Here is a 21441-nt window from a genome sequence, read left to right as displayed (position 1 = left end):
GGGTTTGTCAGAAGAGATGGGCAGTACAGAAGGGTCAACAGAAGAAAATTTGTAGAAAAACTTACAGTCATCAGGCACCTTTTAAAATCTGTCAGGTTTCTTAGGGGCTGGAAGTCGAGAATCCAGGAACACAGAGGCTGCTGAAATATATCTAAAAGGGCAGCCAAAAAAAAAAGTTATGTACTCATCATAACATTCCATGTTGGTAGTCCATCTCACCCTTCATTTTTACATATGGGTTCGGAGCCGATTTACAAGCTCGAAGACTTCTGGTTGGCTCGTGGCTAAGCAGGTATCCCATAGTGCACCAGCACAAACCCCAGATCTCGTTTGCTGCTCACTAGAAGAAAAAACCCATAACAGACAAACCAATACTAAAGGGTCTGCAACCAAAGATAACCAAATTATTATTATTATCTCCAGATCTTCCAGGATGGGGGCAGGAGGGCGGGTCGGTAAAAATTAAGGGTGAGATGGACTACCAACATGGAAAGTTATGGTGAGTACATAACTTCTTTATGTTGTGTAGTCCAATCTCACCTTCATTTTTACATATGGGACAGCGTCCCTAGCACCTTATTCTTTGGGTGGCTTACTGGAAAATACTCCTAAGCACTGCAGAGCCAAAGGATGCTCTACCCCTGGAAGCTAAATCCGATTTGTAATGTGTAATAAAAGTGTGAGGGGTAGCCCATGTAGCTGCTGCACAAATATTATCAAGTGGGACCCTGGCTTGAAAGGCTGCAGAGGTAGACAGCGACCTGGTAGAATGAGCCTTGATCCTGCAAGGTGAAGGTCTGGCCTCCGAACTGTAGATAAAGGCTATGCAACTGGAAATCCAGTTAGATAGTGTCACTTTAGAAACTGGTAAGCCCAATCTGGAGTCAGAAAAGGAAATGAATAGTTGATCTGATTTTCTAAATTCCTTGGTCCGCTGTAAATAAAAACTTAGTTGTCTATGAACGTCCAGCTGATGAAAATGGTATTCAGCTGCATTACAGTGATTAGGGAAGAAAACTGGGAGTTCTATGGATTGATTTAAGGTAGCAGGGGAACAAACTTTGGGGACAAAGGAGGGATTAGTACGCAATGACACCCTGTCCTTATGAAAGATCAAATAAGGTGGCTTAACAGACAAGGCTTGTAGCTCCGATAACCATCTAGCTGACATAATAGCTACCAAAAACAAAGTCTTCCAAGACAAAAATTTCAATGAAGATGAGTGGGAAGGTCCAAACGGGGGAAAATTCAGTTTGGACAACACAAAATTTAAATCCCAAGAAGCCACAGGTTCTTGCAGTGGTGGTCTCAAAAGAGTGATTCCTTTCAAAAGGGTCTTGCATAGCTTATGAGACATTAAATTGTTATCTGGAAACCCTAAGTGAAAATGAGAAATTGCCGCCAATTGGACTCTGATAGTGATGGTGGCAGCTCCTTGTTGAAAAAGCTCAGAGAAAAATTCCAAAATCACAGGGATAGAAGCAGTGCAGGGATCTACATTCATTTTTTGTGCCCAAATAGAAAATCTTTTCCATTTACTGCCATACAGCTTCCTAGTTGAAGGTTTATGGGAGGACATAAGAATATGTGATACTGAAGATGATACCATCATGAAGCCTGACTAGGGATGGAACTGGAGCAGCCACGCTGTCAACCTGAGGGTGTGGATTGAGGGATGTAGCGAAACTGACATGTGAGTCAACAGATCTGGAGCTGGGTCCAGGATCCAAGGATCATCCAGGAGAAGAGGCTCGAGAAAGGGGAACCACACCTGACGAGGCCAGTAAGAAGCAATGAGGATCAATTTGCTTCCCAGCCAACTGGCTTTCTGAATCACTTTGGAAATGAGAAGAAATGGAGGAAAAGCATACAGAAGTCCCATGGGCCAATTGTGAGCCTGAGCATCTCTGGGTGTCTCCCCTGGAGGGGAATGAGGGAAAAATAGCTGCTGCATTTGGTATTGACTGGGCTGGCAAGAGGTCGCAGCAAGGCTGTCCACATTTGCGGAAAATCTGTTCTGCTGTTTCCTGTTTCAGAGACCACTCGTGAGGCAGTAGGATCACCCGGCTGAGCTTGTCGGCTATCACGTTGGTCATCCCTGGAATGTGCGTTGCAACCAGAAAGCGCTGGGAAGAAATCACCCATTCCCAAACTTGCATGGCCTCTCAACAGAGTGGGTAAGAACTAGTACCGCCCTGTTTGTTGATATACCAAACTACCAACATGCTGTCTAATTGTATTGCAATAGTCCCGAGAGGAAGAAGGTCTTGAAGTGCTTGCAATGCCAGGAGCACTGCCCTCATCTCCAGAACATTGATATGCAGGTGAGCCTCGTGATCTTGCCATGTGCCTTGGACAGTCCTGCCAAGATAATGCCCCCCCCCCCCGATCTGGGAGGCTTCCGTGGTCACAGTGGCAACGGGTTGGGCAGGAACAAAGGGGGCGCCCGTGATCAACTGGTTGGGGGCTATGCACCAAAGAAGGTCCTTCTTGCATGAATCCGTCAGCAGGATAGGATGACTCAGTGGGAAATATTGGAAGGACCATTGGGAAGACAGGAGCCACTGGAGGATTCTCATGTGCAACCTGGCTAATGGTACTAATAGAATGGTCAAAGCCATAGTCCCGAGAAGCTGAAGAACCCACTTCGCTTTAACCTTCCACAATGGGAGAAGATGGTGAATTTGAGAGATTAAGTTTTATGCCCTGTCGGTGGGGAGACGAGCTGTCATGTTCACTGTGTCTACCTCTGCGTTTATAAAAATCACAGATTGAGAGGGCAATAATGCAGATTTTTCCCAATTTATGGAGATCCCTAACTGAGCACAAAGTTGAATAGTGGCGTCTCTGTTTTGGAGGAGTAGATGCCTGGTGGGGGCGGTCAGGAGCCAGTCATCCAAGTACGGAAATACCTGGAATCCTTGACGTCTCAGGTGAGCTGTCACTACTGCCATGCATTTGGTGAACACCCTGGGGGCTGTGGTGAGACCAAAGGGCAGAGCACGAAACTGATAATGACTGGCTCCCAGCCAGAAGCATAGATGGCTCCTGGGTGCCTTGTCCATTTTTATATGGTAGTAGGCATCTTGGTGATCTAGAGAGCACATCCAATAGTCTTTCCCTAACAATGTGAGTATCGACTGCAGAGTTACCATCCAAAACTTGACCTTCTTCACGGATTCGTTTAACCTGCTGAGGTCCAATATTGGCCTCCAATCTCCAGTTCGTTTTGGTACTGAAAAGAACCTGGAGTAAGTTCTGGATCCTATCTGGTCTGCTGGGACGGACTGGATGACTCTTTTTAAAAGCAACTTGTTGATCTCCACAGTTGCCTGATCCCTGTGATTGGGTGGTACATCTGGGATCTTCTTGGGAACAAACGGTGGAAGGGAAAAGGGTATGATATAGCCTCTGGTAACAACTCTTTGTATCCACTTGTCTTGAGTGATATTTAGCCAGGTTTCTTTATACAAAGAAATGCGACCCCCGACCAGCCCCAGAGAAATGCAGTCAGGCCTCACATCAGGAGTGCTGATAAGGCCATCCCCGAAAGGAATCACGGCCTTGCTGGTATTGCGGACTGCCCCTGCCTCTAGGGCGAAGTCTCCCATTTCCTCCTCCTCCTCTGCCTCTGAAGGAGGATTCACCCTGTGTGTCCGGAAAGACCCTCTGGGACTTTTTGAACCACATTTTACCACCCCTTTGACCTTTGGGGTATGGTTGAGAGGGAATAGTAAAACGTACTCCCACGGCAGAAAGCATCTTTCCTTCTTGCTCACACTGAGTGAGTATGTCCTTCACCTTGGCACCAAACAATGAGGAATCATCAAATGGGGTGTTGGTGAAAGTAGACTTGAACGATTCAGCAAAATTACACAAGCGCATCCAGGAGTGACGCCTCAGGGCAACTCCTGAACCCGCTGCTCTACTCGCTCCATCAGCCGCATAGGAGATAAGCCGCATGGAGGAGTTAACTATAGAATTTAAGGTGGACAACTGAGCAGAGATCTTGTCAGGGACTCCCTCAGTGCATGCACCTTGTATAAAATCTCTTAACTCCTTGAGGAGATCCCTCTGTAATCTTGTGAAGTGAGCGAGATAGTTCAACGATCGAAGGGTAAATGCTGCTGAACTAAAGATATGCTTCCCAAATCTGTCCATCTGTCGAGAATCCTTATTTGGTGGATGAACAGAGGAAGACGTCTCCGCCAGCTCCTTCTTTGTGGCCACCGCCACCACCATGGCATCTATGGGAATGCCCTTAGACAAAAACTCTTTGCCAGGAGGGGCAGACAGAAACTTATTGGGTCTCTTGGGGACTGGCTCCATGGCATCAGGAGTATCCCACACCTTTTGACTAACTAGATCCATCAGTTTGTCAAAAGGTGGAGACACCCAAGAGGCAGAAGGTTGAGACCCGAAAGCCTTCACGTACACCGATTCCTTATCAGAAGGGTTGACAGTGGGCCAGTTGTACCTCTGCTTAAGAATCTCCAAGATGTTCACGAAGGAGACATCATCAGAGGATGACTTGGGGGACCCTTCTGACTCTTCAAGGTCAGTGTTCGATGTCAAGGACTCATCCTGGGAGTCAACATGCTTCCTCTTACATAGCCTCTTCCGGGGAGGCTCCTCGTAAGGGCATTCTGGGGAGGCCTCGGAAGAGTGGGAGCCACCAGCTGATGGCTCCTGAGGCTGAGGGTCTCTGCTGTCTCCGGAGAGAGTAGGGGCTGAGACCGAAGTGGGTGCTCTCGGGGGAAGAGTGCTGGTACCACTGGTAGGGGCTGGAGAATGAGACAGCATGCTCCTCATCATCTCAAACGCCGACCTCTGTGGCTCTGAAGACCTCCCCTGCTCCGAAGAGTCAAAGGTTGACATCGGAGCCAGAGCTGTCGGCTCCAAGATACATGCAGAGTCCGAGCTCACCCTGGCCGATGCACCGAGAGGAAGGCTCTGAACCGAAGAAGATCAATTCCAACCCTCCCTGTCAGTGCCAACAGGAGGGCTTTGGACCCTGGACACGATGGATGTTACCGAGCGTGTCGGAGCCGAACCCGGCTCCAAAGCAGCAACAAAGGGAACAGGAACCGATAGTACCTCCAGTGGCACCAAGCACTCTGGCTTCGAAGAGTCAACATGGCTCGGAGAAGGAATAGCAGACAAGGGCTAAGCAGGATCGAGTGGCTCCGGAGCCGACTGGGTATAATAATACTTATAGTAAATAATTTTGGTAAGGCAGACGACTTCAGGAGTCTCAACACTACCCTCTCCACATCTTCTTCTGAAAGGCTCCTGGAAGATCTGGAAGACATAGTGGGGGATCTTGATCTAGGGGGCACTGGAGACTTCAGTAACATGGAAACTGGTAGGGAATCCACAGACCGGCTCCGAGTAGCAGATTCAATTGGTTCTGAGATCGGCTTCAAAACACTTGGAGCTGACTCTGACACCACAATGGTGTTCTCCTTTGGCTCCGAAGACAGTGGAATTGAGGAGGCAGATTCTGATTGTTTAGAAGGTGGCTCCGAGACACCAGCCAGTGCCGGAGAAGGCCTTTTTGAAGACTTAGATTTGCCAGACATGGAGGAAGCTGAAGAGCTGGATAGAACTTCCTCAAAAGATGGTTTTAGTAGACCATTGAGTATATGCTTGTTCTTTCTCTCCTGTAACACCCTAGGAGAGAAAGCATGGCAGAACAAGCACGATTCTTGCAGGTGGATGGCCCCTAAACAGTAGACACAGCTACTGTGGCCATCCATTAAGGACATCTTTTGGGAGCATTTCATGCACTTTTTAAAACCCAAAGGTTTGTGCTCCTTACTCTCTTTAGACATTTCACACAAACACAAACACACACACACACACACACACACACACACACACACACACACACACACACACACACACACACACACACACACACACACACACCCAGGAAAGGAAGAAGGAGGGAAGAGGACTAGTTCCTCTAACTAAAATGGGCCTAGCCCTACAGAAGGAAGTGCCATGAGGGCTAGGTCCTCTAACTTAAATGGGCCTAGCCCGGTGGGACAGAAAACTAGTTCTTCTAATTTAAACAGATCAGAAAACGCACACACATAGAAAACTGTATATAACTCTATGTGGTAACAATTTGAAGAAAATAACTAACGTACTAAGAGAGGAACTCCAACCCTTAGTAAATAACCAGCGGATCCCCGCCAAAAATACAATCTCAGATTAAGGAAACTAAGCTGCCAATAACAGTCTAGAAAAAGCAACAGAATAACAGGAGCCCCTGTTAACTATCAGCGGAAAACCGCCACAAACTAACAAACTACCTGATAAGGAGAAATGCGCAATGGCGCCTACAAAGAACTCTAAACTGGCACACAGGATACCAAACTAACAACAAGTTTAAGTTAAGAATGCACCGAAAAGGGCAAACAACACTACTGCCTAGGATAATAGCACCTTACAACACCGTAATAACTGTAATAACAAAATTTAAATAGAAGAATTTTGACACTTAGCCAGAGCCAAGAGAAGCACAACTGAACTCGTCGACGCTGCAAATGAGATCTGGGATTTGTACTGGTGCACTATGGGATACCTGCTTAGCCACGAGCCAACCAGAAGTCTTCGAGCTTGTAAATCGGCCAAGTCAGAGCTGAGGATCGGCTCCAAACCCATATGTAAAAATGAAGGTGAGACTGGACTACACAACATCTGATGGTACGGCAGAGGGCTTAGGGGACTCCATCTGGAGGAGCTCACAATACCTCTTCTGAACGTCAGAAACCTGAGAACAGTCCCATTTAAAATATTCCATCATGCAAGAAATAGTATCCTCAAAGGAGAGTTCTTCAAATGGAGAGTCTAGGCTAGTAGAATCGTCCTCGTCAGAGCCATAACCCAAGGGAGAAGGGATCTGAGAGGAATATGCCAAAGACTCTTCCCCAGAATTCAGTTCCTCTTCAGAGGAGTCCTGCTCTCTGGACCTCTTGAGTGGGGTACAAGACCAATGGGGAGCAGGCACAGAAACTCCCAGGAGAGGCTTTAAGGCTGTCAGTCCATTAAACAACCCCTGGGTAAAATCCTGCCATTCATGCTGGGGATCTTTTGGAGCAAGGGAAACACGCTTGGTGTTTTGCTTTTTCTTTTGAGGGACATCTTCCCTAAACACCCTAGGAGATTCTGACCCTTGCCAACACTCAACCAATATAGTAGGAATCTCCTCCCAAACAAGTATCTGCATTATCCCCCTCGGTTCCTCTGAAATAATCAGACAGGGTTCCCTTCAACATCCAGAGTGGATGTTTTCAGAGACTCCAAGAACATGCAAGAAGTCAGATCCATGCAGGTCCCTGATATAATCACAGCAGAAGAATCCATTGCAACAACCAGGTGATCCTCTGTGCTTTCACTAACCTCAAGAGAGATGTCTGGGGTAGGAGGGACAGCAGCCGAACTGGACCTGACTTTTTTGGCCTTTTTCTTGGCAGACAGCTGACCTTCAGGATGGGAAGATTCTGCCACAGCACTCTGCACCAACAATTTAAGAAGCTGGTTCTCCAGGTAAATAGACAAGGAGGAGAGACAACTATGTAGGGTCATTGGGACAGAAAGTTTGCAAACAGAATATTGCCTATGGTCACAAGAAGCACGCAAACAGAAGAGACACTGCTCATGCAAACAGAAGAGACACTACTCATGACAATCCTTTTGGGCAATCTGCTTCCCACACTGACATTTTCCCTTTCTGGATGACATGTAAACTCATAAAACTAAAAAGGAGGAAAACATAAGAAGAAACCCCAGTGGGGCACTTATCTGAAAATCGTCTCTGTGAACAGCACAGAAGAAGGAGCATTCAGACCGACGACCAATGATGGCATTCAGACTGGTGGCGAAGAAGTTCTGAGGTATGTACGTCTGTACATCAACTTTATGCCTTAGTCCTTGAGACGGGGACATACGTGTGACATACAACGTTAATAAAAGCCTAAGACTTTGACATACTGGCCGGATGTTAGATTACCCCTGGCTGGGAATCCCTTCAGTAAAGAATACTGCAACAGTGATATGGAAGGACAAAATGTCTTCCCCTTTGTCAGGATCCACATACAGCAGAAGCTATAATTCCGGAGGTCATATCTTATGAAGAATATAAATATTATTGAAAAAGTGGAATGAGATAGGCCACTAAAATGTTGTAGGACTTGTAAGAGTATTCATATTATTAGCCACAATTAGGCAAAACAAAGTTAGACTCTTCATACTTGGCTGACTGAAAAAGAAATTATAGCATCAAAGAAACTGAGGTTTTCTTCAGATATACCAGTCTGGAGTTAAAATGACTTTTTGGGATTGAAGGAGGGATTCCCCCCAGTCCGGCCATACGAGGATGAAGGTCCCTAACCATATAAATGCAGAAAAAATCACTACACTTTTTTTTCAGATTTGCTAAACAAAATGGCACTCAATAATTTTCTCTTCAAGCTTATCAGACTTTCACCAAAGCTGCAGATTGCAGAAAAGTGGAAGAACCTTGTGAAATTAACCTTCCCCACAGAGTGTCTGCCTGTTGTAATCCACAGCCAAAATTGTGGTGCTGCAATGCCAGGCTGAATTCATTCATAACTGGATCATGAAAGCAGTGTGGAAAGAATAGGTCCTGAAAACACACCTTTTTTTTTCGTTGTGCATAACCATGCACAGACCACAAACAGGAACTGTGGCTTCTAAAACTTAACTGAGAGTCTGCGACACTACTGCTTGGCATTCCAGTCCCAACAATCAAACCAGCATTGTTACATACTAGATAAACAGCCTGAAAGAGCTTTCTCCACTATGGTTTCTCAGTCCAAAATCTCACCTTTAAAAATTTGTGAAGGAGAAAGGCAAACCAGTTTGTTAACATCTTCTCTGCAACTGACTCGGTCCTGAAAGAAAACAAGACAGAGTGATCAGTTCTGTACTTTCTGCATTCTGATAGAAAATCATTGGAAACATTTTAATTTCAGATAGGGAAGCACTGTTTAACAGAAGGCTGACTTTATATTAAAAACACTTATGCACCAGAAACAGCATTTAAGTACCTCATAAAAAGAAAATGTTTACATAAGGTCAACTGTTAAAAACACTACTGGAAGAACATAGTGTAGAAAAAAGACCATATATTATTTTAGTAAAAAATATTCAAAGCATCTGTTTTATTTGAAGGTAAAATTATGCACTGTAATTAAACGAACTGGTAAATATTTCTCAGTAGTTATACAAATAAAATAAAGGAATAACAAGGCACATCTCTTATGTTCCAAAGGTGTTCCAAAGGATAACGTGAGTTTATGTCTTGTAAAATGAGCGACTTAAAACCACACAGTAGAGTCAGTTATTGCAACTGTCCTTATAAGGTCTACCAAACAATACATATACTAAATTATAGTTTATGGTGGATGCATTACATGTTTGAGTTACATAATACATTTGTATGAAAGCTGCACATTAAAATGGATACAGCAAAAAACATGAAACATAATATCGTGGTTTGCTATCAGTTTTTCTTTACTGGCTGTCATCAATGTGGAAAAATAATGATTTCCCCTGAGTTTTTACATGATTTGTACTGCAGAACATGTACCATTAAACTTAAAACTTATTCAGTGATGGAGCAATATCTACAGGAATGATGTTCAAGTCCCATTCAAACTTCAAAAACAATTTCTCAGTTACTTGTTTCAGTGAACTGGCAGTAAATATTTCACCAGGGTAGTAACATGCCCTTTCTATTCCATACAGAAAGTATGAAGTCTCTTCAACACAAACCTAGCACCCACAGTATTGTGTGTGATCTCACAGAACGGTAACCGACATTCCCTGGTAACAACTAAAATTAATAAACTAGAAGGAGCAAAGGAAATATCTAAATTTCAGTTAGCCTGTCAAAACTCAGTGACATGTAATGAGCAGGATGTTTGCTACCACTTTGTAAAGAAATTTCATGTCAGCCTTATAACTATAAACCAGAATTTAAATATGATATGGAAGTTCATGAAGACGGAGGACGAACCAGAAGGAGCAAACAGATAATATCTGAAGTTACTCTGTCTTTTAAGTTCAGTTTCCACTGATAGTCATGCCTCAAAGCATGGATGTGACACCATAACTACAATTATCTCTTCAGGAAGGAACAATATTTATTTACTGACTGACGTTTATTGACTGGGAAATTCCAAATGAGAATGACCCATTTTCAACAGAGGCTCAAGGGAGAAAAGCTGCGTAAAATATACAATACATTATTACATCAAAACAAAGTCACTAAACAAACAAAAAGATACATACTATAGCTACAAAACCAGCAGTAACACTTTTGTTACACATTAAACAACTCTAACCATATATTCACAGAAAGTAAGAGATCTAAATTATCATTAAATTCTTAAACCAGTTAAACTAATAGGCAGGCAGGCAGGTGAAGAAAGGATCCAACAAATATGAGGAAGAAGAGGGTGCAAAGAGAAGCAAGGGAGTGAGGGATACAGCTTTAGGAAAAAAAAAAAACAGGATGACAGACTGGAAAGTAAAAGTGAGATTAAGTGCACAAACTATTAAATTAGTTCGTACAGCAGCACCCAGGATGGACTGAGGATGTGTAACTAATCATCCAACCAGCAGCCAATGAATCAACAACTGTCAGAAATAACCAGCTGACAATGCACATTGTCAAGTGCAACATAAACATATCAAAGACTGCACAATACTGGGAGAACGGAAAACTTCCTTACCCCACATTTATACAACCTTTCTAACTTTAGTGCACACTTTTTTATGAGACAAGGCAGTCAACAAAAACAGGTCAAGGATCCTCATCTGACACCCACACACAGACACCCTCACCGAGACAGACCGCCTGCCTTGCACCCAGTGCTTACTACGATAGCTTCCGTCTCCCTCATGACCTTGATCAGGATAAAACATGTATCAGGGAACGAATTAATGAACTGATGCATGAATGACAAAAGAGAGTATTATAGATTTGTCTTATTAAGAGTAAGTAGAGAGTTTAAGAAAGAGTTAAAGATAAGGACAAATGGTGAAAATATATAATCAGCCTTCCAAAAATGCAGCAACATAAAATAAATAATGCTTGTTTTGTCTCATATCAAACAATGAAATACAAAACTGCTAACAAACATCCTCACAGAAACATGACTCATTTCATGTTAGTTTAGTTTGTTGTTTGAGGGGAAACTGGTGGTTACAAATACAAACCATTCACCAAGAGACTTAAAACAAGTTAAGAAACAGAAACTAGATTTTTCTATCCCCTCCTGTGCTCTAGTTAAAGAATTTTGTTTTGTGTTTGTTAAAGGACTCAAATGGTCGTCACGGTCCTGGATAAGAAAGCGATAAACAATCCCTTTCAGCTAAAGCTGATCCTTCAGAATAGGTGCAATTGCTTCCATTCCTCCTCTAAAGTGAATTGAATGTAAACTGGAAACACCAAGAAAGGGATGACAAAATCTCAGTGACAATCCCTCACCACATCTGTCTAACCAGGACTTTTTCTGGCAGTTTTCAAACTCCGCATATGGTGAAAATGATACTGTATTGCCAGAAAAGTCCCTGGAATTGGTGGCAGATACTAGTGATCATGGATGGCAGAGTGATAGCAAGCTAAAAAATTGCAGCCTTGCAAATTGGTTGCCCTGCTTTATGTGTGTGTGCACGTGACATTCCATGAACATAGGCACACATGAATGGGAATGCACGTGCAATGACAATCTGAGCTAATTTAAACAGAATAGATCAAACTCTTTCTTGTGATATGTTCAATAGAAATGAGGAACAGACTATACCTTAAACCAGCCAGAAAGAAAATGTAACACCTTTGTACTCATCATAATCTGGACTTTCAACTCATTTATTTCCATGAAAATGCATTCAGCTGAAGTTATAGCCATCTCCTACTAGACTTTGATTCCTTTGTTTATTCAATGAATTTGACAGACAACTGTGCAGTCCCTTTGATCTGCTTAACACAAATGAACAGACATACACGGATGGCAGAAAAAGTTTGCATGACCCACTACATCTGCTCATGCCCTTGTGTTATTACAGACACTGCAGAGCCTCATAAATTTACAGTCTCATCCAAACCTCTCAACAGTACAGATTTTTGCAGAATGTCCAGATTTTTGCCTAATATTTTTGGTCTGTTTTCATAAAATTGTGTTTTTTCTGGCAAACTAATGGCAAATCATTAAAGACTGAAGTTAGAAAATAATCAAGTTTCTAAGTGTGTAAGAACAATATTTAAAAATTGTTCCTATTTTGGGCTTTTGTCCCACTTTTATTTATGGCTTTGTCCAGATTTCTTGCTCTAAGAGGTTGAGAGGTAAGCTCATCCCTTAAGAAATGCATTATGTTTGCCCTACTCATTCTTAAACTTTCCCTCACCATTTCTGAACCAAGTGTCTCAATTTACTGAACTGTTACACAGTGAAAATAAAAACACTAAAACACTGATCTTTTTAAATGAATCTACAAAGAGTAAACCAAGAAAAAAGTAAAAAAAAAAACAATATTTTTTGCAAGGAGGCAAGCCCCCCAACACCCCTGATAGCTTTACTATTGAAATGCAGAAATTGTATTGATTGGCTGATGGAAATGATGACCCACAATGTAGAAATATGTAACGTCTAAAAGGCATAACACCAAAACTGAATTACCTGTCTGTCATAATTCGATATATTCGACATAGCGTTAGGTGGCGTCAATCACACAAGCTATGCACCGTAAATTATCATTAGACTGTTAAGTCAAAGGCACATGGCTTTTACTATTTTGCAGGAGGGCAGCCCCCCTGCAAATTATATATACCAACTCTGAGATCACACAACCACGAGGAAATGGTTAAATTCCTTGTTCCTCACTATATCGCAATCTCCACTCACAATACCGAACTCAGACTACCGAATTAAGCTGCACATTCGGTACTGTGTATTAATTGTATTCTGGTTTGGCATTGCGCCTTTTTGAAAAGTGCCTTTTGAACACATGCCGTTTGATCACTGGCACTTCAGAGATTTCAATAGTGTTTGCACAGTTTTGTGCGCTGGGCAGTGCCGGTTAGCTAGGGTTAAATTATTCCACGCTCCACTAAGTCTCCTCTTCAGTTTTTCCAATGAAACTAGTCTAACTCTCAACCTAAGCACTCAAAAAGGATCCTACAGCCCAGCACTTGCTCAGACCTAATAGCAAGCACTAATATATACCCTGACACTTGATTGCCCAGCAGGGCAAGGCTCTTTATTCACCCCTCACCAACCAAGCGACTAAGCAGCTCACCCTACTATTCAAGCATGACCAAAGGGCAATTTCAGGTGTACTCTCCAGTCCAGCTGGTGAATCTGGGTATCCTGAGGCAATGTTACAACTGCCTTATGTACACAGACAAACCTCTCCTCCTACCACAAAACACTAACATATGCGAGAGATGCAATTATACAGCCAAACTGAAGGCTAAGCTGTCTCCATCAAAGACTGGAAAGGCAGTCAAGAGGAGAAGGTTAACACTTGCACCACATCTCCAGCCACACATAGACCTACTAAACCAGCACTGGCAAAAAATACACATAAATACACAAAATCATACTCGGAGGCTCTAAATAAAAACCTGCAAAAGCATCAGAGACCTCCGAAGCAGACACCCAAACAACCTGTACCTCCCATCACAAACAAGACAACACATAACACACAAAATCAGTGTGCCACACAATCACAGCCCTTAAGGCGAAATAACATACCTAACACACTAGTAATAGGTGACTCTATAGTCAGGCACACTGACGTCCCACTCACTAGGCTGGACAAGCAGAAGGTTACTGTTAGCTGCCTGACAGGAGCCAGAATCCGCCACATAACACAAGCACTCAGGTCACTCCTGAACAAGTACAAATATGACGCTGTCATTGTTCATGTTGGTGTGAATGACCTGAAACGTACCTCCCTGGACTACATGAAAAGAGACACGGAAGAGCTCTCTGATCATGTAGCCCAGGCTGGTATGACCATGACCCTGAGTAGCATCCTGCCCTCATCAAAAATGATCCTCAGTATAAAGAAAAAAATTATCAATTTCAACAAGTGGCTAAACTTCTGGTGTCATTCTAAGGGGATCCAGTGTCTGTCAGCCAGGGACAACATGCTCAACAAGTCGCATTGCTTCACAAGAGATGGCTTGCACCTGTCACCCCTAGGCTTTCGAATACTGGCCAAGGCTCTTGCTGCCCCCATAGTGCCTATTTTAGGCAAGGCTCAAATGTCAAACCCACCTCTGTAAACAGCACAATTAATAAAATACTGAGGGTTATGCTACTCAACTCCAGGAGTTTAAATCTCAAAATGCACGCGCTCGAAGCACCCCTCACTATGGAGAATGTCAACATCTGTGCAGTAACTGAAACCTGGTTCAAGACTCCACAGAGCACCCCAGCACTTCCGGGCTACAACTCATACCACACATTTCAGCCACAGAACATGGACCGAAACACAAAAGGAGGGGGTGTATCCATATTCATCAAGGATACCTACACCTCCAGGTTAGTGGTGCAGCATGATACCTCTGAGATCATCCATGTGCAACTAACATCGGGCAAATCTGCAGTGCAAATTGTGGCCTTCTACAGATCACCCTCCATGACCCAGGACCACCACTCCACCTTTCTGGAGACACTGGAAAACATGAAGGTCCTACCGAACACCCTGATATTGGGCACTTTCAATTACCCTACCATTAACTGGGAAAACTACTCGAGTACAAACTCCCAAGCCCAGCACTTCATCAACTCAAACACCCTGGATCAGCTGGTAAACTCCCCTACCAGAGGTGAAAACATATTGGACCTGGTCATCACAAACATGGGCAACAGGTGTCCCACACCGGAGGTCAACCCGTCACTGGTTAGATCAGACCATAAACTAATCACTCTGGATGTCCATACCCCACCACCACCTCCAACTAAGGAAACCACAGTCAAAAACTTTTCTAAAGCAAACTTCACCTTACTTAAGACAGAGGCGGTAAGTTTCACAGCCCCCACGCTAAAGGATAACACTGCCCAAGATGCAGAAACCTTTACAAATGCACTCTATGAGCACCTACAAGGATGCATGGATTGTGCCATCCCTAGCAAAACCAAGACTCACTCCTCTAAGAGAAGGAAACCAGTCTGGTGGACCCCTGCCATAAACAGGCTATACAATAGAAGGAGGAAACTAGTTCAGAAAAAAGCAAATCCCAAGAAGGAAAGACATCCCTGATCAGTATCAGTAAGAAACTAAGGTCCCTCATAAAATCATCCAAGGCTAACTTCGAAAGAAAAATAGCCAAGGATTCAAAAGATAACTACAAAGCCTTCTTTAGCTATGTTAAGAATCTAAGTGGCAACTCACAGATATGCACTGAACTAGTGCAAAATAGCACAAAATATACTGAACCTACTAATACTGCCAACATCCTGGCAGATAGATTCAGTGCAAACTTCACCCCCCTCTCACCCCCAAAAGGGCCCACAACAATACTGGAAAAGTGTAGTGTCCCAGAAATCACAGATGCACAGGTGAAAATACCCCTTTCAAAAGCCAAAAACACAGCGTTAATGGGGCCATATGGTGTCCCAGGCTGCGTCTTGCATGAACTACCTAAACACGCTGTTCAACCTCAGCCTTCCCACAGGCTATGTGCCCATAGAATGGTGCACAGCAACGGTTATTGCACTCCACAAAGGCGGGGCCATAACTGACCCTGGTAACTATCACCCCATAAACCTGACTAGCCTGGTCTGCAAGGCTATGGAGCGCATCATCATGGAACTCATTAACAAAGACACTGGGTACCTCCAAACACATGACCCAATCCAGTTCGGCTTTGTTAAGGGCAGATCATGCCTACTAAACCTGGTTGACTTCTTCGAGACAGTTACCAAGGCCATAGATGAGGGGAAAGATTGTTCACAAAGCCTACATTGACCTCGCCAAGGCTTTCAACACCATTCCCCACTTGGGTATTACAGAAAAACTCACCAGCCTGAACATAAACCCCTACGTCACGAGACAGGTTGGCAATTGGCTTACAGACAGAATTCACACGGTAAGAATAGTGGGCTCCAGGTCCGAATTTAAACCAGTCACAAGTGGTGTCCCGCAAGGCTCGGTCCTGGGACCCCTACTGTTTGGCATATACTTCTCAGAAGTACAGGCAAACACAGAAGGACTATGACTAACCAAGTTCGCCGATGACTGCAAACTGGGAGCCATAATTGACTCGCCGGCTAACACGGACATTCTCCAAAAGGGCCTTACAGAGACGGACACCTGGTGCAAAGTCATGGCCTCAAGCTAAATGCCAAAAAATGCATAGTCATCCCGTTTGGGAAAAACACAACATCCATGAATTACCGCATAGGTGGCAGCTCTTTAATACAGAAGAAGTAATAAGCGATCTGGGGACCCAGGTAGATAGTAATCTCTCCTTTGACAATCATTGCCAAAGTAGTTAGAAAATTCTTCTATGTGGCCCATCTAATTACTAAAGGGTTCGCATCTAGAAATATAGAGGTTATAGTGCCCCTCTACACATCACTCATCAGACCCATCATAAAGTACAATGCCCCATTTGGGTTGTACCTCACAAAATACTTCCAACAGCTGGCGAGACCACAAAAGTACCTCACCAAGAGGATTACTGGCCTCAAACATATGTCTTATGCAGCCCGACTGAAAAAACTCCAGCTGTACTCAGTGGCATATCGCTTACTCAGAGGTGATCTCTGCCTGACTTACAAAGCCATGTCCAACTCAGAATTGATGGACATGCTCCACCTAAAGAAATCCAAGTCACTGTGAGCCAAACGCTCTAGTGAGCTAAACCTCGCCACAGCAATAAATAGAAAATGCTGGAGGGATAAATTCCTGTCACAGAGACTCCCCATGCTTTGGAACAAAATTCCAAACTACATTAGGCAGAGCCCCTCACTAACACTCTTCAAGAGAAACCTTGACGAGTGGATGGGTAACAGAAAATACACCCCTGGGATCACTTCCTTGGCTCTGCTTGACAGAGGATCAGTTAATTAATCAATGTGGTGGCGAAAGCCGACACACTCTGGCTAGGCTTATAAATGCCCTCGGGCAGATAGCCTAGTACCTACCTATGAACCTAAACCATATATCTATATCTATATATATATATATATATATATATATATATATATATATATATATATATATATAGATATATAGATATATAGAATATCTATATAGATTTATATATATATATATATATATGAATATATATATATATATATATATATCTATATATATATATATAGATATATATATATATATAATATCTATATATATATATAGATATATATATATATAAAAGGGTCGTTATTATTTCATCGAAAGTACGGTTCATCGAACTGTACTTCTGTGAACTCACTTTAGCGAAAGTGCATTATATCGAAAATGCACTTTCACTAAAGAAAAAAAAAACTATGAAAACAAATACAATAAACAATATTACGTAGGGGGGCAAGCCCCCTGCACTCCCCTACTTTAATATTCTCACTTCAAGATCGCACTACAGTGGGGAAAAGGAAATATTCCCTCATCCCCACTGTAACACGATCTCGGCAATAGTTGGCTTAGTTGTAAATCAACACTACATGTTGATGTACAACTAACTTTACATGCAAACAGCATGTTTTTATTTTATTTTTTTTCTTTGGCGAAAGTTTATTTTCGATAAAATGCACTTTCGCTAAAGTGGGTCCGTGAAAGTACGGTTCGATGAACCACACTTTCGATGATTTGACTGGGACCGATATAGATATATATATATGGATTTGTATCATTTCACTGAAAGACCATTTCACTGACACCCATTTCACTGAGACCAAATCACCTAAAGTTCATTTCACTGAAATTTCATTTCACCTACAACTCATTTCACTGAAAAGTAGTACTCTAAGGCAAGTCAAAGGTATATGTCCTTTTCCCCACTGTAGTGCGATCCTGGTATTATTATGTATAGTTAGGAGGGGTGTGGGTTTTACCAAATAATGTAAAACAAAACCAGATAACAGAAAACCAAATTAAGTGGGGGCCTACGCCCCCACCCCCCCCATGTGGGGGGTTGTGCCCCCCACACACACCCTAACTATATATACTAACACCAGGATTGCACTACAGTGGGGAAAAGGACATATACCTTTAACTTGCCTTAGAGTACTACTTATAAGTGAAATGAGTTTTAGGTGAAATGAACTTTCAGTGAAATGAACTTCAGGTGATTTGGTCTCAGTGAAATGGTCTTTCAGTGAGGTGATACGAATCCGCACACACACACATATATATATATATATATATATATATATATATATATATATATATATATATATATATATATATATATATATATATATATATATGCACATGCACACACACACACACACACACATATATATATATATATATATATATATATATATATATATATATATATATATATATATATATATATATATATATATATATATATATATATACATAAAGAGATACACACACACACACACACACACACACACACACACACACACACACACACACACACACACACACACACACATACACATATCAGTAATGTGACAAGGCCATCAGGTCAGATGACACAAAGGCGGTTAATCCAGTGGTCATGATTTTGGAATCAAGACTAAAATGAAAGAAAAGCTAATCTTTCCTGGGACTTCAGCCTAGTACAGTCCATACCCAATGTTTATTTCTTTAAACCCTAACCCATTAAAAACTAGAGATTAGATACTTTAGTGATGTGTTTTATTTTTCAAAATGCAAAACCTGGCAAAAATGGCTGGATTCCTGCTTTTAATAATGGAGCTGCAGCTGCCATTCTTTGCTGTACTTTATTTTTGGAATGCTGCTAATCTTACTAATGTCTCATTCTAACATTCATTCATTTTCCTTCTTTATCTACTCCCTAGTGGCACTGATACATTCCACCATCTCTCTGAATTATCTGTGTTGAACAATATACTTCTAAATCAGGTTTTGCAAAATGCCCCTGCTTTTGCCTTACTTTTTCGATTTTTCTGGCAAATCACTGAGCATTAAAGTCAGTCAGTAATTTCAGATATTTATTTATTTATGTATTTATTGTTTGTTAACTGGGTTAGTCCAACTGGGCTTGTGGCCACTTTTCAGTGGAGATCCGAGGAGAAAAGCTTCAGTACATAGTAAAACAAAATTATGTAAACACACAATGGATGTCACAGAACATTACAAGTCGCAAAGTTACAAAAAAACAATAAATAAAAAACAGTACTTGACCTGCATCACAGTAGACAAAATAGGTTACATACTAAAGATCAGTACAGAAGTATCTATTTTACACTAAAATATAAGTTACATTACATTTAGGAGGATGACATTATAAGGATATGTGCAAGGCAGGCCAGAGGCCAGCATGCATAAAATTTGTGGAAAGCTTATAACATGAGATTTTTGTTAGCTTTGGGGGATTTTACTGGTGGGGGAGTTATTTATTTATTTATTTATTTATTTTATTAGGTGGGAGCATGAGAAGGGCATTCCCATTTGGAGGACAGATGAGAGAGAAGTGTGGATTTGAAATTGTTATAGTTAGGTAAATTACGTAGTGGGGAGGGCAGAGAGTTCCACAGTTTGGCTATGGTGTGGGATAGTAGTAATTGGCCAGGTGGATGTAAGGGTTTGTGCACTTGTAAGAGGTTTTGGCCTTTGGATCTCAAGGAGTGCCTGGGTGTGTAGGGTATTAGACATTTGGCGAGAGAAGGGCATTCTGTTGGTTTGAAGATGAGTATGTGAGCTGTGGTAAGCTGGAGGTATTTTAGGTGGTTGGGGAGTTCTAGCCAGTTGAGGGTGTGTAGAGAGTGGCAGTGATGGGAAGAGTTCTTAGAATTGGTTGCGAATTTGCAAATTATGTTGTAACAGGCTTTGAGTTTGGAGCGAAGGCCAAGTTGTATGTTGGAGAAAAGGGGGCACTGTACAAGAGGGAGGGGAGAAGAAAGGTAGATGCAAGGGTTTGTCGGGAGGAGGGGGTGTGGTAGCAGTTGTGTCTGTAGAGAAGACAAATTTTTTGGTGGGTATTTTGATTGTGGGGAGAATGTTGGAGTCGAATTTTAGGTTTTTGTCTATGGTGATGCCAAGTAGTTTGGTACTGGGAATGATTTCTAGGGGGTGTTATTGTGGCTATTGATGGAAAATAGGTCTTTGTTGAGTTGGGAGGTTTTGGTGGGAGTTAAAATCATTAGTTTTGTTTTTTTATTGTTTAGTGCTAGGTGGTTGGATTGCATCCATGATTCTGTTTTGGAGAAGGCTATTTGGGTTATGATTTGACGTTTGGAGGGACAGGAGGCTGAGCAGATGATAGTGGAGTCATCTGTGTACTGGATAACTGAGGCATCAGGGATGGAGAGGTGGAAATTGTTGATAAATATGTTAAAGAGGAGTGGGCCTAGTAAAGATCCTTGTGGTATTCCTGTGGGTGTAGGTAGGAAAGGGGAGGTTGACTCTTTCCATTGCACAGCCTGTTGGCGCATGGAAAGGTAGTTGGAGAACCAGGATATGGTTGAGTGTGAGATGTGCAGGTGTGACAGCTGGGACAAGAGTAGGGAGTGGGAGATGGTATTGAATACCTTTGAGAGGTCTAGAAACAGTGGATACATAGTTGCCGTTGTCCCGTGCTAGGTTGACTGTCTCAAGGAAGGAAAGGAGGGCAGTCATAGTGCTGTGGCCAGGGCGGAAGCCATGTTGGGTGAGGGACAGGAGGTTGTGCAGGGTTAGGTATGGCATTAGTTGGCAGTGGATGGTTTTTCCAAGTATTTTAGAGAGAGGAGAGAGTATAGCTATGGGTCTGAAGTTGGTTGTGTCAGTGCTTTTACCACCTTTGTAAAGAGGGATGATGAATGCTTGTCGCCAGATTGTTGGTACGTAGGATTCTTTTATAGACCTATTTATAAGAACAGATATGGGGTAGGCTATTGATTCAGTGGATAATTTGAAGAATTTTGCTGGAAAGTTGTCAGGTGCATTGCGGCATAGTTTTAGCTTTAGGAGTAGTCTTTTTATTGTGTTAGTGGAGGCAGGTTTAAGGGAGAAGAGGGGGGAGGAGGAGGGTTACGGGGGCAGGATGAGGGGGTAGTATTGGTGGGCTGGTTAGAAAAAGTGGAGGATAAGCTGGCTATGCTATCTATAAAGAATGTGTTGAATTTTGTGGCTGTTTCGAGGGTGGTGAGCTTAGGATCAGGGCAGGGGTTGGCTTTATTACCGGGGTTGAGAATTGAGGAGATGGAGGTCCAGAATTTCTTTGGGTTAGTTGAGTGGTCAGATTGCAGA

The 21441-nt window shown here is 42.6% G+C and overlaps 1 protein-coding gene across 1 annotated transcript in view; it reads right to left on the bottom strand.

The window, feature by feature from the left end:
- The window catches only part of PLXNA2 (plexin A2), a 1613917-nt gene that overhangs the window by 160521 nt on the left and 1431955 nt on the right, over positions 1-21441 (bottom strand). The window contains exon 23 of the mRNA XM_044077136.1: positions 8858-8924. Within this exon, the coding sequence (XP_043933071.1) occupies positions 8858-8924 (67 nt within the window). The remainder of the gene's footprint in view (positions 1-8857; positions 8925-21441) is intronic.

This window comes from Protopterus annectens, chromosome 7.part0 (genome assembly GCF_019279795.1).
Source record: "Protopterus annectens isolate FY-2018-M chromosome 7.part0, PAN1.0, whole genome shotgun sequence".
Lineage (NCBI taxonomy): Eukaryota > Metazoa > Chordata > Ceratodontiformes > Protopteridae > Protopterus > Protopterus annectens.
The sequence above is the reverse complement of the archived record's forward strand: the minus strand, read 5'-3'. Positions and strand labels throughout refer to the sequence as shown.